This window comes from Anser anser (assembly GCF_964211835.1).
Source record: "Anser anser genome assembly, chromosome: 1".
Taxonomy (NCBI): Eukaryota; Metazoa; Chordata; class Aves; order Anseriformes; family Anatidae; genus Anser; species Anser anser.
The window spans coordinates 32,878,168-32,894,155 of NC_139720.1; the positions used below are offsets into that span (position 1 = coordinate 32,878,168).

Consider the following 15,988-nt stretch of genomic DNA (forward strand, 5'->3'; position numbering starts at 1 on the left):
TATATATAGAACAGAATAGAATAGAATAGAATAGAAGTCTCTCTATATATTTTCCATAGTGTCACTGGTTTTAGTTGCGGTTTGGGAAGTATGTAGACTTGCAAGGACATTTTATGGGCATTAGACTGGTTTAGTAATAATATGTAATTCTAATAACTGAACTCAAACCTCCAGAAGATGATTCATCTCATCCTGAGATGTTGTTGTGAGTTAACTCTGGAAGGCAGCATTAGTGTGTTATCAGCACTGTTTTGGTCACACATCTAAAAGACAGCACCATATGGGCTGCTATCAGGAAAATTAACTTCATCCCAGCCGACCTGGTACAGATGTCTAAGATAAGTCAGATCAATTGCATCTATTGCATCTGTAAAGTGCTTATTTCCTCTCCATTGATGATGGAAAGAAATTAACTGTTTTAGGGAATTCTAGAATTACTATCTGAAATTGAGACTTCTTAAAAAAGTCTAAATTTACATTATATGAATCCCAGCATTTGTAACTAATTGCCCCTAAAGATATAGCCAAAGATTTAATGTAGGGGTATCAAATATGCACATATATATCCCTAGCTCTCTCCATTGTTTGATGACATGGGAAAAAATAGAAGAATATTCTTTATGAGGGTGAAGTTCACACCACAATTTCTGTCTTTTCTCCATGTGTGTGTACTACAAATGATAGTGCTTGAACAAACACTTGCAGTGTGTGGTTCTGACGTGCTTATCTTCTGATAATTCATTCTGAAGTTATTAAAAGAAAGCTGTATTGTGAAGTGGATAGTATGCAATAGAGCTGTGTTGATTTTAGGATCACATCCTTAAACAATTTGTCCCCTTTGTTTCAGTGATAATTTTATTTAAATGCTGAGTAGAGTAAGGACAAGAGAATATAGTAGTAAGCACAATGCAGAGCAAATCTGTAGCAGATCCAGTGTTGAACTCTTTGGGGCTGTATGTTCTGTATGATTCAGATGATGGTCAAGTAGTTGTAATCAAGGTGTTTGCTTTGGCAGATGAGTGAAAGAACAGGCTGTCTTTTTCCCTTCATTTTCCATGTGAAATTCTCTGCCACGATTATATGCCAGCTCTTGTCAACTGACTGGCCCTAGACCCAGTTGTTCTTTATATACCAATTTCAAGTAATATAGTAAAGAAGCAATCTCCTCAATTTGTATATTGCTTGAAGTCTAGTTCTTTTCCATCTGTTCTGCAATCTGCTGCTGTTGTTATATTATGAGACAAGTCAACCAAATCCTTAGACTGGCTTCTGAGTTTTCATGACACTATTTGCTCCATTTTTCCTCAAAAGTACCTGTAAGCATAGTATATTTTTTATTTCTGAACAATTCCAACAGTTTCTGTATCTTAAGTTTGGTATTATGGACTACAGCAGAACTGATATGCACCAGTCATCTTCCATAGATATGAAACTAATCATACATAACAGAAAAATATTTCCTGTTCTGTTGCACCTGTAAATGACTTTAAAGAATAACTTTTTCTCATCTGAGAGTTTCCTAATTCATCTTGATTTAGGCAGAGAGTATCGTCTATGTGTATACAGGCTGTAGAACTTGGACAACATTTTGGAACAAAACATTTACAGGTAAAATGTTTTAGAAGGTCATTATTTAGAGTTCCTTCTTTGGCTGTATCAAATTGCAATATCCATCTTCCATGTGAATAAAGTCTCTCCCTCTCTCTCTCTTTTAGGCTGAACTATTGTTTCTGCTGATTTGGTTCTTTCAAAAGCATAGTAAGGCTGACATGCTAATACCATTTTTGTTTTTCATAAGACCCCGCATATTCACCTCTACCATTGCATAATGATGTTCCAAACTGTCATATCCCTTCAATTCCTTGAACGTAATTCTTCCAATTCCTTGAACAAACTGTAGTTTCAGCCTCCTTTTATCTACACATGCAGCAAAGCATCTGTAAGCAGCTAGACACACTAAAATAACATTATAGAAAGCACATATTCCTTTGTCTGAAATGAAGGTTTTAGTTGAATGCTTTTCAAGGAAGGATGCATCTCTCTTTTTCTTCTCATAGTGAAACTTACTCTGAAATGCTGAGATTCTGGACAATTGAGTCTTTATAAGAGGAGTAGCAAAATACATCTGAATCTAAACACTTTTCTAAAACCAATAGAGGATTGTGACAATGTCAATTCCATTCTTGGCTCTCACCTTTCTTCCTTTTCAAATATTTTGTACTTGAAATGTATTTATGAGTTTACGTATGCTCATCTTGTCATCTCCCTCCCATCAAATTAAGTCAGTCCAGTTTCCTCTTTTCTCTTCCTTCCTTTAAATATATATATTTTTTGATATTCTGCTTCTCCTATTGCACTTCATTTTCACTGATTTTGGCTGATTGATTATCACTCCATGGTCCTTGTCAAATTCAGTGTGTAACATCTTTGCATGCCAAGGGATCCCAGCACCCACTGGAGGAATCCCTGGCACAGGTGCAAGAGCCATTAGTGTTCATGAAGGAATCAGCTGAGCATCAGACACAAGCATCTTCTGTTACTAGTAAGATTCTTCAAGGGCCTCTGCTCCACTTTTTAGGCTTTGCCCATATACAACAGATAGATCCTATAGAAGATTGATTGAGTTTTCAGTTAACTTTACTGTTATCATTCTGACTTGTTCTGTCTCTCAATGTCAAAAAAAAAACAACAAAAAAACCCTCATGCTGCACTAATAACATATGCCTATGTGCATGTTTAACTTTTGTATTATTCATATTACTTTAAAATACTTACATTTGTCTTATTTTGTGGAGGATATTTAATAAATACTTAACTCTGTAGTGATGTGATAAAAAAAAATGAAGTGCTCTCTTCCTTCTCCATACTGTTTGGGGTGATGTATATTGGCATATACTTTATTTTATTGAACTCTAATAGACGGATAAAGAGAGGAAAATCTTGACTGTTTGAATAGAATTAGTCTGTGCCAAATACTTGGTTGCTTTAGCACTATATGGATGAGGTTTTCCCAAAACAAAAAGAGACCTTCTGAACTAGAAGACCAGAGCAGTGAGCTGTAAAGTGCACTCTCTTTCTAGCACCCTTTTAAATTTTGTTTAGATATTTAAGTTGGATAAGCTTTGTTTGTGAGATAAATATATAGTTTTAAATAAATGTTTTAATTAATTTTATTTAAAATAATCAATCCTTAAACAATTTATGCAAATAAAGCCCTGAGCAATCTGATCTAATGTCAGTTAGCCCTGTTTATCATGAGGGGGTGGACAAGATCATCTCTTGAATTTCATTCCAATCTAATTTTTTTTCAGTGATTTTACCTACTCTATTTAATTACTACTAATTGCTTATTTGGTGGATCTTTCAATATTCCAATAGCTACTTAAGAAATTTTCATCTTACCCCCAAACTTTCATATAGTCCATTCTCCACTCTACAAATAGAGCCAACATCCCACAAGCTCCTCTTCAGGTATTACTTACTCAGTGTTCCTTTTTTAGAGCACTTCTGCAATGCAAAGTAGATGGATTCTGCCCATATTATCCATCCATTCAATTTCAGATGTTATCACTTACTGTCTTGTTCCTGACTCATTCATTTAAAATATTAGTTATCTTTACAGAGAAAAAAAAATCAAAGAACTACTTCTAAAATATTGGCACAGAATCACCTGTTCTACAACCTTGACACTTTTGAACTATTATTCACAATTTTAATGATCATGATGCAAAATCCCAGATTGGTCCAGATAATTAAAAACAGTCATTAAAAGTCCTACACAATCTATTTTACACACTTTCTGAGAACTTTGCTTACATGATCTGAATTTGGTTCATAAGTTAACATGAGAAGTTTCTTGTGAAGCAATAATTAAAAGGAAAATAGAAAACTGGTAAATTGATTTTGATACTTTACAGATATAATTAAGCTTCAAGTTCCCTTGACTGTTACTGTAGGATGAATGTTTTCCTATCTGTAGTTAAGCTTTGAATCTTCTAAAGGAATACCTGACTTTATTTTGTGTTGTAGTTTGAGGTAGAAATACATTTCTTGAAAGAAAAATCTTGCAAAACAAATACTATTCCAAAGTGATTTGGACATCTTTTTTCAGTCTCACAAGAATTTTGGCAAATTAAAAGAATTTTCTGTCCTGAACCAGCAAAAGATATTAAAATCTTGAAAATGCTTATGATATAAAAGTTTAGAAAGAAAGCTGGAATAATTATAGAAACAGGTTTAAAAAAATCTAGCTAAATATTTCTAAAAATAAATAACTTAAATTTCGAACCCAACCCTGAGATAATTTTCAATTTTGAGAACTGGAAGGCTTTACATTTTGAAAATATGCTTATATTTTCAGATTTTTTCCCCCAGTCCATTAAAAACAATGTTTTCCTTTAAGGGATTCCACACTATGTATGACCTGCATTTTATAATGATGAAGTTCTCTTGTTTTTTTTTCCTCATAACTTTGAAGAAAGAGACGTGTACCAGTAGCACTTGCACTACAAGCACACAAGCCAAATCAAATAACCTTATAGCTTATATAAAAGGTAATGGGACTGGATTTAGAATTGTCATTTAAAGTCTGTGTGCCAGAGAAGTAGCCTTCTAGTCTATGTCTGTGCAGCTTCACATACTCTGATGTCTCTGCAGCAAAATTCTGGAAACAAAAATGTCAAAACAAAAACTTAACACACAGTACTGATGTACTGCAAAAAAAAAAAAAATGTACCCTATTTAGCAGCAGTTTCACTCCTCCACCTCAAGTTAACATAAGTTTGATGCAAAGTGTAAGGTGAGTCATATGTCATATCTCCATTGCTTTACAAATGGGCATCCATATGCAGATTACATTCATCTGGACTTTCAAGTCTCAAATTCAAACCACATCCAAAGGGTTGCTTTTCAAAGCAAACATTGATCCAACCTTAACTATAGCGAAGCACCTTGTCTCATTCCAGTCACGAAAGTCACAAGAGGTTCTTGCAGCGTCTTCCATTGTTCAGTGAAACATGAGGAGTCCCCTACTCCATGCAGAAAGGACAGTCCTTTGGCTACTTGTCATTCAGCTGCACGGTATGAGTGCAGATTCCTGAAAATAAAGTGTTCATAGAATTATAGAATCATAAAATCATATTTTGAGTTGGAAGGGACCCACAAGGATCATCACTGGGTCCAGCTCTTGGCTCCACACAGGACTACCCAAAAATCAGACCCTCTGTCTGAGAGTGTTGTCCAAACACTTCTTGAACTCCAGCAGGCTTGGTGCTGTGACCACTGCCATGGGGAGCCTGTCCCAGTGCCCGACCACCCTCTGGGAGCAGAACCTTTCCCTAACCCCCAGCCTGACCCTCCCCTGTCCCAGCTCCATGCCGTTCCCTCGGGTCCTGTCGCTGTCCCCAGAGAGCAGAGCTCAGCGCCTGCCCCTCCGCTCCCCTCGTGAGGGAGCTGCAGGCCGCCATGAGGCGTCCCCTCAGCCTGCTCTGCTCTGGGCTGAACAATCCAAGGGACCTCAGCCACTCATACATCTTCCCCTCTAGACCCTGCACCATCTTTGCAGTCCTCCTTTGGACACTCTCTGATAGTTTTGTGTCCTTCTTATACTGTGGTGCCCAGAACTGCACACAGTGCTTGAGGTGAAGCCACACCAGCACAGAGCAGAGCGGGACAATCACCTCCCTCAACCATCTAACCTAACTTAAACTTCCCAAATGCCTGTTATATTCCTCAGTTTCTGTTAAAGTTATTTTCAAATTTTAGTAACTTTTTTTTTTAATATTGCTTGCCAAACAATTATCTGCATTTTCAGATGAAGCAAACCTATAACATTTAACAAAAAGTTAGATATAAAGAAAAAATCCACAGATTTACATTTTTCTAAATTTTAGAAACTCGGTATACATTTTTCATCAATGTTCATGTGTGTAATCTAGCTTGCTGTTTACCAGCTTGTTGAAAATAGGCAACTGCCCTTCTCCATATGCATATAGCAAGGGCTAAGACTGCAAACTTGTATGTCTGTGGTGTGGTACAAAGTGGTGAGTCAAGATCTGATTTAAACTCTCAAAATGGGTATGCCCAAGGACAGTTGTTCTGTTTGTGTTCCTGGGCATATGGACATTTGGGATCTTTTCACTAAAAAACTATTTTGATATCATAATGTAGAGGCAAATAGAGTGAATCAAATAAGACATGTCATGTACCAGCTCATACTACAGACCCGTCGATTATTTACAGAAATTTTCTAGCCTATTAAAAGAGATACTAAAAAAAATGAGACAATTCTTTTAACTTGTTTGATTATTCACTAAAACAATTCTCAGTAAACAATTCATTTAGCAGCATGTAAATCTCTTTATCCTCTCCCATAGCGTTAAACAGGCCTGTAAAAAAGGCAAGAGGCAACCCTTTATGTCATTGATGTCATTTATGTCATTCAGTAAAAGAACTTACATGGTTGTTATAGAGTTTAAGTGGAAGCATAAGTGGCTACAAATAAACTGCTGCAGTGGTTGTGCGTGTGTGAGTGTGGAGGGAAGTTCGTAAGACTGTGTGATGTAAGTTAATGTGAGCCTTCATCTGTTAGCACAGCAGCAGTAGAAATGTTTCAGGCAACCTGTCCTTGGCTGAGTAGTGTAACCATTATTTGCTACTGACATGCTAAATGCTCTCTGCAGCCTTTTTTTGTTTTGTCTGACTAAACAGAATATACCTGTAGTGATACACGATGCACAAGAACAGCAAAGAGCCTGGAAAATATGAAAAAAAAAATCCCATGGGTATAATACATTTGAACAATCAAACAATTTGTCAAACTCTCTTGTCAGTCATCTTTTGTGTTTTTCTCAGACTATCTCATCTGTAGGAAGGGCTTTGTAGCGGAGCCTGTAGGAGTAGTAGAGCATTCTGCATTGAAGCACTTAGCACAGTGATGGGGAATGTTGCTCATCTATGAGATGGAAAATCTGGGTTCAGTTCTCAATTCAGCCACTAATGCTCTCTGATTTTGTGTCATTTAAAGTTTGGCTAAAAAAAAGAAATGTAGGTGTATCAAATTCTAACATCTAAACTCTCTGGGAGTATGTCAACACTCACAAAGATTACCGTTAGCCCAAGGAGCTATATTAAGGACAATAATGTGTTTTAAAACCTGTTTTAACAGGTCTCTAGTAAGCCAATTTACCTGAGCAACTTACTCAACTTAAAGTAACTTACTTTAAGCACCTTAGTTACCCTATGCTTTTGATCTAATCCAGACTCCTGTCCTGAGTCTCTGTAGCCTCTGTAGAGGCTCATATGATGGCTAGAAAAGGTTGCTTTGGTTTAACCCAGCAGGCAGCTGAGAACCACACAGCCATTTGCTCCCTCCCTCCTGTCTCAGTGTGATGGGGGAAAGAATCAGAAAAAGGTACAACTAATGTGTTGAGATAAAGATAGATAATTGAACAGAAAAGGAAGGGATAATGATAATAAATAATAATAATAATAATAGAATGTACACGACAAATGATGCACGATGCAATTGCTCACCACCTGCCACCTGATGCCCAGCAAGTTGCCAAATAGTGGCAGCCCCCCTGGCTAACTCCCCCCAGTTTTATTGTTCAGCATGACTCATAGAATACCCCTTTGGCCAGTTTGAGTCAGCTGGCCTGCTTCTGTCCCCTCACAGATTCTTGTGCTCCCCCAGCCTCCTCGCTGGCAGGGTGGTATGAGAAGCTAAAAGTCCTTGGCTTAGTGTTAGCACTGCTCTGCAGCAGCTAACGCATCAGTGTGTTATCAGCATTATTCGCATCTTAAGTCCAAAACACAGCACCATACCAACTACTATGAAAAAAATTATAATTAACTGCTCTAAAACTGGAAGAAAGCAGGTTCCTTTTTCATATGTGGAAGTTGTGAAGGGGTACCCCACTCAAATCCAGCAATTGTAGTATGAGATATATATCTTCAGTTGTCCTTCACCAGAATAGGCTGAAACATGTATTTCTCATCCTCTTTTCTTATGGGTTCTGATAGTGAGATGCAGTTCTCTAACTTGGAAAGGGATTGAACCAGTATTCCCTCGATGAGTGATTGTATCTCATGTGTTTCCTACCATTTAAGTTAGGTACATGCACCTCTCTACATTAACGGGCAGAAATGTGGTTGCTGAGTTTTTCAGCGTTTGCTGCATTTTTCAATGGGCCTTGTCTACTAAGCAGGCTTGCAAAACACTTCACAGATGGAGCTCTGCAGGCAAACCAAGTGGAGGAATAACTACTTTATTGATATCAATCAATACAGGATGTGAGCCAGAAGCCAAAATGCTATTCCTGTGGATAGTGAGATGCTCATGTACATGCCTAGCAGCGGAGCTTTAAATGGCTTGGGAGCTTGAAAGACTAAGTCCCCAGAGTGTGTTAGGCAGCCCTTGGGCCTGTAGGCTGATGAGCAGAAGTTTTCAGAATTACAGTTCTGGTGCCTGATTTCTGAAAACATGTATAAGTAAGTTACCAACAAGCAGTGTTCAGCTGCAGCCTCAGTCCGTTAGTCTCAGGTGTTCTGCACTGTGCCATGGATCTGTCTCAGGGGAACCCTGCTGTGGTCAAGCCATTACTGAATCCTCATTTTGTTGTGTAGATTAGCCTGCTGAGCCTCTAGTAGCAGTTACCTCATTGATGCCTTGTCAAGCCAAATATCTGGTTCAGTGCCTCTTTTTTCTCTGTTCTGGTGTCATAGAAAAAGTTTCGTCTGTACCTCCAAGGTATTCACTAGGAAGGGTTGGTGACTATGTGACTAGGTGTTGTGCTGTCTGTACTGTTGGCAGGTAGCTATGTGTTAACACCACTTTCATTATGATGTGCCAGTTTATAGGTCAGCAGATCCTGTCTCTTAGCATCTTCCTGTTCCAGATCCTGTTGCCAGATCCTGTTCTAGTTTCTGGCAGCAGAGGGGTAGTTTTTCAGCTGAGCAAAGTGCTACCATGTTTCTCATTTGCCATTCTGTCATTTTAGAGTGCAAAATATGGATGAGGAACTGTATCTACAGTCTTTTGTGTGTTTTCAGCTATTCTGACACTCTTTGCCTCTGTTAAATCAAGAAGCTTGCGGTGATATGTCAAAATACACATCTTTTCAGACTGTGTGAACCCCCATGCTGTCACTTGTTGGCCATCGTCAGCAAGTTCCACTTTGTCAGGTGCACCAAAGAAGATGAATTCAATAGATAATTGACTATTTAGGGGGAATGCCAGCTAATAAAACTGCCTCAGAACAGCATGTATCAGACTGCAGAACATGTACAGACTTTTGATCACTTTTCATAAGATAAGACACCTAGGCCTGCTCTCCTTTTGGAAGAGCCTCAAGCTACCACTCCATGGGTGCTGTTCCTGTAGACTCTGTACAAAACACGCTGTGTGCTATGTGCCAGCCCTGTGCCTTAGATACTCTGGAGTATGCAAAAAGTCATCTGAAGGATTGTTAAGATGCACCAATGCACTGTAGGCATTAAATACCTACACTGAGGCAACTACAACCTCCCGTAAGTGTCAATACTCTCACTGAAGTCCATTTAGATCTAGGTTCAGTTCAGATGTGTCTGGATTGTCTGATGTGTCACGGGATTTACTGGAGTTCAGATCCATCTGGATTATCAGCTGGAGACCAGGATATGCCACAGCACCTGCAATGATGTAGTCACCTAGGTTTAACAATGGCTTTTGGTATATGAACTTAGTGTTTTGACATGCTAGCAATCCTGCAGTAACAAAAGGTATACAAATCCTTCACCTAGCATGTCTACAGTAGGGTAAGGACGAATCATGTTCTAATCTTCACTTACTATCTTGATTAAGGCTTCATTGAGAGTTTGGATCACTGGCTTACGCTTAAAAGTAAGTGTCTAAATTCATGTGATGGTCAGGAAGACACCACTTCAGCCTTGAGCTTCATCTGTGGCTTTTCTTTCAGTGCCTGTAACAATGTTGATAGCATCACTGTGGTTTGTACATCTGTATCTATCTTAAAAATGCTCTGTGTACTTTCAGGCCGTTAGTCATTTTGGCGGCTGCTGAAGTGTCATCCATCTTTAAAAAAAATTAAATAAAAATTGAAATTTCCCTTTCTTTGAAAAATTTCCCTGGGTGTAGTGCTGTTGTTTCCCTCTTTGTCTGTTCTGGGCATACTCTGGTACGAACTCCAAAAAGTGATGAAATACGTTGTGCTTGTACATTGTTTTCTGATCGCCTGTTATTAACTTACCTTTTGCAACAACATGGATGTAGACATCACCTGATGATGATGTTTTTGGAACTGTTTTAGAACTATGTCTTTCTACTTTGTCTCCCCTTTTTCCTTATTTATTTATTTATTTATTTATTTTGTCTTTTGGTTCCTTTGCTTTATCTTGTTGTGTGAAAAAGGCGGTCTGCCTTCCACAGGCTTTGGCCTGGAAAGAGCAGTTTCCATTGCTTAGCAGCTTCCAGTTTTATTATCAAAGATTAATAGTGGGTTTGTCCCAAATCCCAGTTACAAGCTTGTCCTTTATCTATAGAATTCACAAGCATGGGCTCCTCAGCCTTTAATTATTTAGTTATCCTCTCTGTTTCTGAAGAGCTTTTTGCTCTGTTATGAGCTTTAACTGCTGAGTTTTTCCAGTCAGTGTTTTCTTAGGTTGTGCTGCTCACGTAATATGAATGTACCTTGCTACAGAATTGGAGTATGGCAAAACAAACAGAATCCTTTTGACAAACTATATAAAACCCAGGTGGACCATGAAAGCTATCTGGAACCCAACAGCCATTAACCCTCCTGGCAGACCTGGGTCCTAGCCATGAAACAGAGTAACCAGTTAAAGAAAACTGCTCTGATCACTAGCTAAAAGAGAGAAAACTCTGGGGATTTTTTCCAAAATAGAACTAATTTTACTTTGTAAAATATATTTTTTTACTGGTAAAATAAATACCCATGTTACATCATGAGGCAAGCATGGCTTTTTAAAAAATGTCAGTTACTCTCATTTGCATGAAATTAAAATGTGAGAATTAAAAGTGGATTATTTTTTTTTTCATTTTTAGCAGCCCCAAATCCATATTTTAAAAAACAAGTCATCTCCTCTTTGTGTTTTTAAATGAAAATAATACTGCAGAGACTGGGATGTAATGCTAATCATAGAATCATAGAATGGCTCAGGTTGGAAGGGCCATGATGATCCTTAAGGATCATCTGATTCCAACCCCTTGGCCATGAGCAAGGTTGCCACCCACTAGATCAGGCTGCCCAGGGCCCCATCCAGCCTGGTCTTGAACACCTCCAGGGATGGGGCATCCACAGCTTCTCTGGGCAACCTGTTCCTGTGCCTCACCACCCTCTGAGTGAAGAATTTCTTCCTAACCTCTAATCTAAATCTCCCCTCTTGTAGTTTAAAACCATTTCCCCCTGTCCTGTCATTAATCTGACTGAGCAAAAAGTCACCTCCATCTTTTTTTTATAAGTCCCCTTTAAGTACTGTAAAGCCGCAATGAGGTCACCCTGGAGGCTTCTTCTCTGTAGGCTGAACAGCCCCAGCTCTCTCAGCCTTTCTTCATAGCAGAGGTGCTTCAGCCCTCTGATCATCTTAGTGGCCCTCCCCTGAACCTGGTCTAACAGCTCCACATCCTTCTTGTGCTGGGGGACCCAGACCTGGATGCAGTATTCCAGGTGGGGCCTCACAAGGGCAGGGACACAATCACCTCCCTCGCCCTGCTGGCCACCCCTCTGTTGATGCAGCCCAGGCTGCAGTTGGCCTTCTGGGCTACAGGCACGTGCTGCAGGCTCCTGTTGAGCCTCTTGTCCACCAGAAGCCCCAAGTCCTTCTCTGCACGGCTGCTCTCAATGAGTTCTTCTCCCAGTCTGTGCTCGTGTCTGGGATTGCCCCGACCCAGGTAAAGCACCTTGCACTTGGACTTGTTGAACCTCATTAGGTTCACGTGGGCCCACTTCTTAAGCCTTCCCAGGTCCCTCTGTATGGTATCCCTTCCTTGTATTGTATCAACCGCACCACGCAGGTTGGTGTCATTTGCAAACTTGCTGAGGGTGCACTTGATCCCACTGTTTATGTTAGTGATAAAGATATTAAACAGTACCAGTCTCAGGACAGACCCCTGAGGGACACATCTCGTCATTGGCCTCCACCTGGACATAGAGCCATTGACCACCACTCTCTGGATGTGGCCTTCCAGCCAATTCCTTATCCACTGAATGGTCCATCCATCAAATCCATATCTGATTTGGAGACCAGGATGTCATGTGGGACTGTGTCAAAGGCATTACAGAAGTCCAGGTAGATGACATCAGTCGTTCTTCCCTTGTCAACTGATGCAGTCGCTACATCGTAGAAGGCCACCAGCTAAGTCAGGCATGATTTGCCCTTGGTGAAGCCATGCTGGTTGTCTCTGATCACCTCCTTGTCTTGCATGTGCCTTGACATTGCTTCCAGGAGGATCTTTTCCATGATCTTCCCAGGCACAGAGGTGAGGCTCGCCAGTCTGTAGTTCCCCGGGTCCTCCTTTCTACCCTTTTTAAAAATGGGAGTGATGTTTCCCTAATAGTTAATAAAATAGAAGTGTATTTCATTACTATTCCTAACAAGGCAGGGATAGTCCTGAAAATATTTTGCATGGTCCATAAAAAGTTGTAATTTTATTTTAATCAGTAAATGCACTTAAAATATACACAGCTGACATTCTTATGAGTTTCTTCATAATAATGTCATTTTAACTCTAAGTGAAGTTCTGTCAATTTGCATATTTAATTGTGGCATTCATTATAGATTATGATGCACAATTTATACTAGGCTTCTCGGATGCTTTCATGTTTCAAATCTTCATACTTCAAATTTCAGAAAGGTTTGTTAGGATGATCTGATGCTTTCAAGTCCTTTCTATGTATTTGAGTATTGTATCCACCTTGTCCAACCTTACTGTAAGCCTTGAGATACTTTTAACATTAGTGAAAACGAGTGACTACATGGAGAATTTCAATTTCTGTTAAAAAAAAAAAAAAGGTTTATTTCTAGTTTGTTATCTCTTCTACTTCTTAATACCTATATACAGTAATCAGTTGCGTTTCAGCCTTTTTGGATAACCTGTCTTGTATACATCATCCTGCCGTGGGTGGCTGTGGTCAGCTCACTATATGCAATGGGCTATAGGAGTTACCTTAGTGGCCTGGTTTTCATCAGTGCTGTGCAAGCGTTCAGCCAGTTTCTGTACACCTGTAATCATGTATAATGCATATGAGAGTGTATAATGCATATGAGAAATGGGAATAAAAAAAGGTGAGAACTATGTTTTTCTGCATGCGTTTCACACTGATGAAAATGATAAAGATACTCAGGTTGCTTTTGGGGTCTACTTCTTACAGCTGATGTTCACATTGTGCCTTTTTTATTTATGAGACACTTCCTTAAGGAATGCAGACCTGATTATTTTTCAGCTTAACAAGTTGTTACAAGTTTGACACAACCAAGATGCAGGAAAAAAAAAAAAAAAAAGAATTCCAATTGTTTCCCAGTTATAGAGACTGGGAGAATGCATCTGGGAAGTGTATGCTTGTCTGCTCTTACAGTCTTTCCTAGGTATCTGTTGTTGCCCTCTCTTGGAGACAGGAGGTTGGAACAGAGAGGCTTTAGACTGCCCCAGTATAGCTGCTTTTGCGTTCTTAGATCTTTATTAGCAACGTGACAAATTTAGAGTATCAATGATCTTATTAGCTACATGGAACATGATTAAAAATAGCTCGGATTTTTTTTTTTCCATTTTATTATTATTTTCATTCCAGCAGAAACTCTAAGCCAACTGATTAGATGTTCAACTGATTAAAAAAATGCTTGGTATTTTTTTTTAGTAACATATTAGCTACAAGGTCACCAAATGTGTATAATCAAAAGAGCCATTAGAGTATGTCATTTTACACATCTGTCATGAAACCATTCACTGACATTAACATTTATACTCTACAACTTACTAACTTACATCTAAGTAGTGATTCAGTGCTGTACATGTAGTTGTGTGAACAAGAGCCTGTATCCTGATCAAAAGTTTTGATTTTAATAAGACTGCTCTAGACAGAGGGGTCAACTTGCACTGATCCAGTTGCATAGATATCGTCCCCTAGCTCCTAGAAATTACAACACTGAGTATATAATAATGGTAAGGTTTGAATAATGCAATGTTCAAAGAAGTTGTTACATGCAACTGAGTTGGTTGTGCATATCCTTAAATAGGCATAGCATTATATAAGCAGTGTTTCCAGGTATCTTGAAAACACAGATATCACTTGGAAAGTTAAAATATAATGGCTATAATTATTCAATGCGTTAGCTCCTGAGGGGAGTCGTGTCTTCCTAAATACTGTAAAAGCCTTTTAGCCAAGGATATGACTACATTAAAAGCTGTGCTTTCTCTTAAAGAATTTTTAATCCAGCACAATTAATTTTATCTCCTTAACTGTCCTTTTATCTTCATGATGAATTTAAGAGTAGAGGTCAAATTACCATGTAAGGTTTTAAATCCTATCTATTGCACTATTTAAACAGAATGAAAGCGGTTCTTTAGGATTTAAATAAAATTTATGTACGGAAATACATTATTATATATATCAAGAAACAATGGCTTCTTACTGAAATGCTCTATTGCTCGCACTCTTGTGTTTAGAAACATATATTTGTATACCTGGTAGAGTTAAAAGTCAAGTGACTCAATTAGCTTTTGAAGAGAAGTTAAAGATTTTCGTTTTTCATCATAAAGATTTTGCAAAGTCACCAATACTGCGAATGTTGCAATTCCATTTGTACAGAGAAAGAGGTAAAAATTGTAAAATTATTTTTATTTCTAGAAGCCATTTATAATCCTAAAGCCTTTGCCTATAGTTATTTCAGCACCTTCAAAAGAGATGTGGGCTGTAAAATCAGATTCACATTTCCATTTCTAATTGGAATTGACCCATCCTAGTTCAGTACTATGTCAAGACTCAGATCTAGCGGAAAAAATGATTATGCAGGAAATGGGAAATCTTTCACAGTTAATCATAAATTTTGTCACTAAAGCAAATTCTTTATAACTGCATTAAGCCAACGTGTTTAGCTTACAGTCTGTGTTCTTGTTTCCACAGTGCATACATTATAACAGACTACATGGGCATCAGGAATGAAAATTTTATGAAGGTAGCTGCAGTTGGGACTTGGATGGGAGATTTTGTCACAGCATGGATGGTAAGAAATACAATATTATGTTTTAAAAGAAAAAGAAGGAGTAAATTTTTGTGTTTCAAGCAAAAGAGGAGAGGAGAATGGAGAAATTCCATTTCTTGAAGTATTCAAGTGTTTCAACTCAGAAATAGAAAAAAAAAAAAAGACGAATGACAAAGTGCCATAATGGCAGGGTATTTAATTAGCTGGGAATCCTGAAGAGTTTGAGTTGAAATGAATTGGGGCATCACTTTGTTCCTTCTGTTATGAGGGGGAATTTTGCCGTTGACTTATGTAAAGACAGCACAGTCACTAGCCCTTCTTTGCTCTGAACTTATATCATAACTGGCAATCTGGTGAAACTGAGAGTAATAATTTAAGAAAAACAAGTCCAATGAAAAAGATGAAAAAGAATTACAATTAATTGAATGATGTGATAAAGAGAAATGGAGGTAGGGGAAAGAAAGTAAACCTGTTACTTCTCAGAATTTGAAGGTAGCCTGTTTGAATTGAAACTATCAGATCAAATTTGTCTTTAATTTACAGCTTTAGAGGAATAAACTTTTACAAAAGATTAGATGTGTTTATGAGGCTGCTTTTCACTTGGATTATAGTTGTTAAAAAAGTTATTTCCTGAAAGGTTGGCTGTCCAATTACCTACTTAGCGAAAAAGAACCAGAAAATGACAGTTAACTGGTAACAAGATGAAGCATATGCAAATGTGTTTTTATTGTTCGGGAAAAACATTTCTTAAACACAAAGTAATAAAAAATGA

The 15,988-nt window shown here is 38.3% G+C and overlaps 1 protein-coding gene across 5 annotated transcripts in view; it reads left to right on the forward strand.

Annotated features, from left to right (window-relative positions):
• The window catches only part of TMEM117 (transmembrane protein 117), a 218,338-nt gene that overhangs the window by 83,183 nt on the left and 119,167 nt on the right, over nucleotides 1-15,988 (forward strand). For all 5 annotated transcript variants that reach the window (XM_083850210.1, XM_083850211.1, XM_083850209.1 and 2 more), the window contains exon 4: nucleotides 15,138-15,237. In XM_083850210.1, coding sequence (XP_083706336.1) covers nucleotides 15,138-15,237 — 100 coding nt within the window. The remainder of the gene's footprint in view (nucleotides 1-15,137; nucleotides 15,238-15,988) is intronic.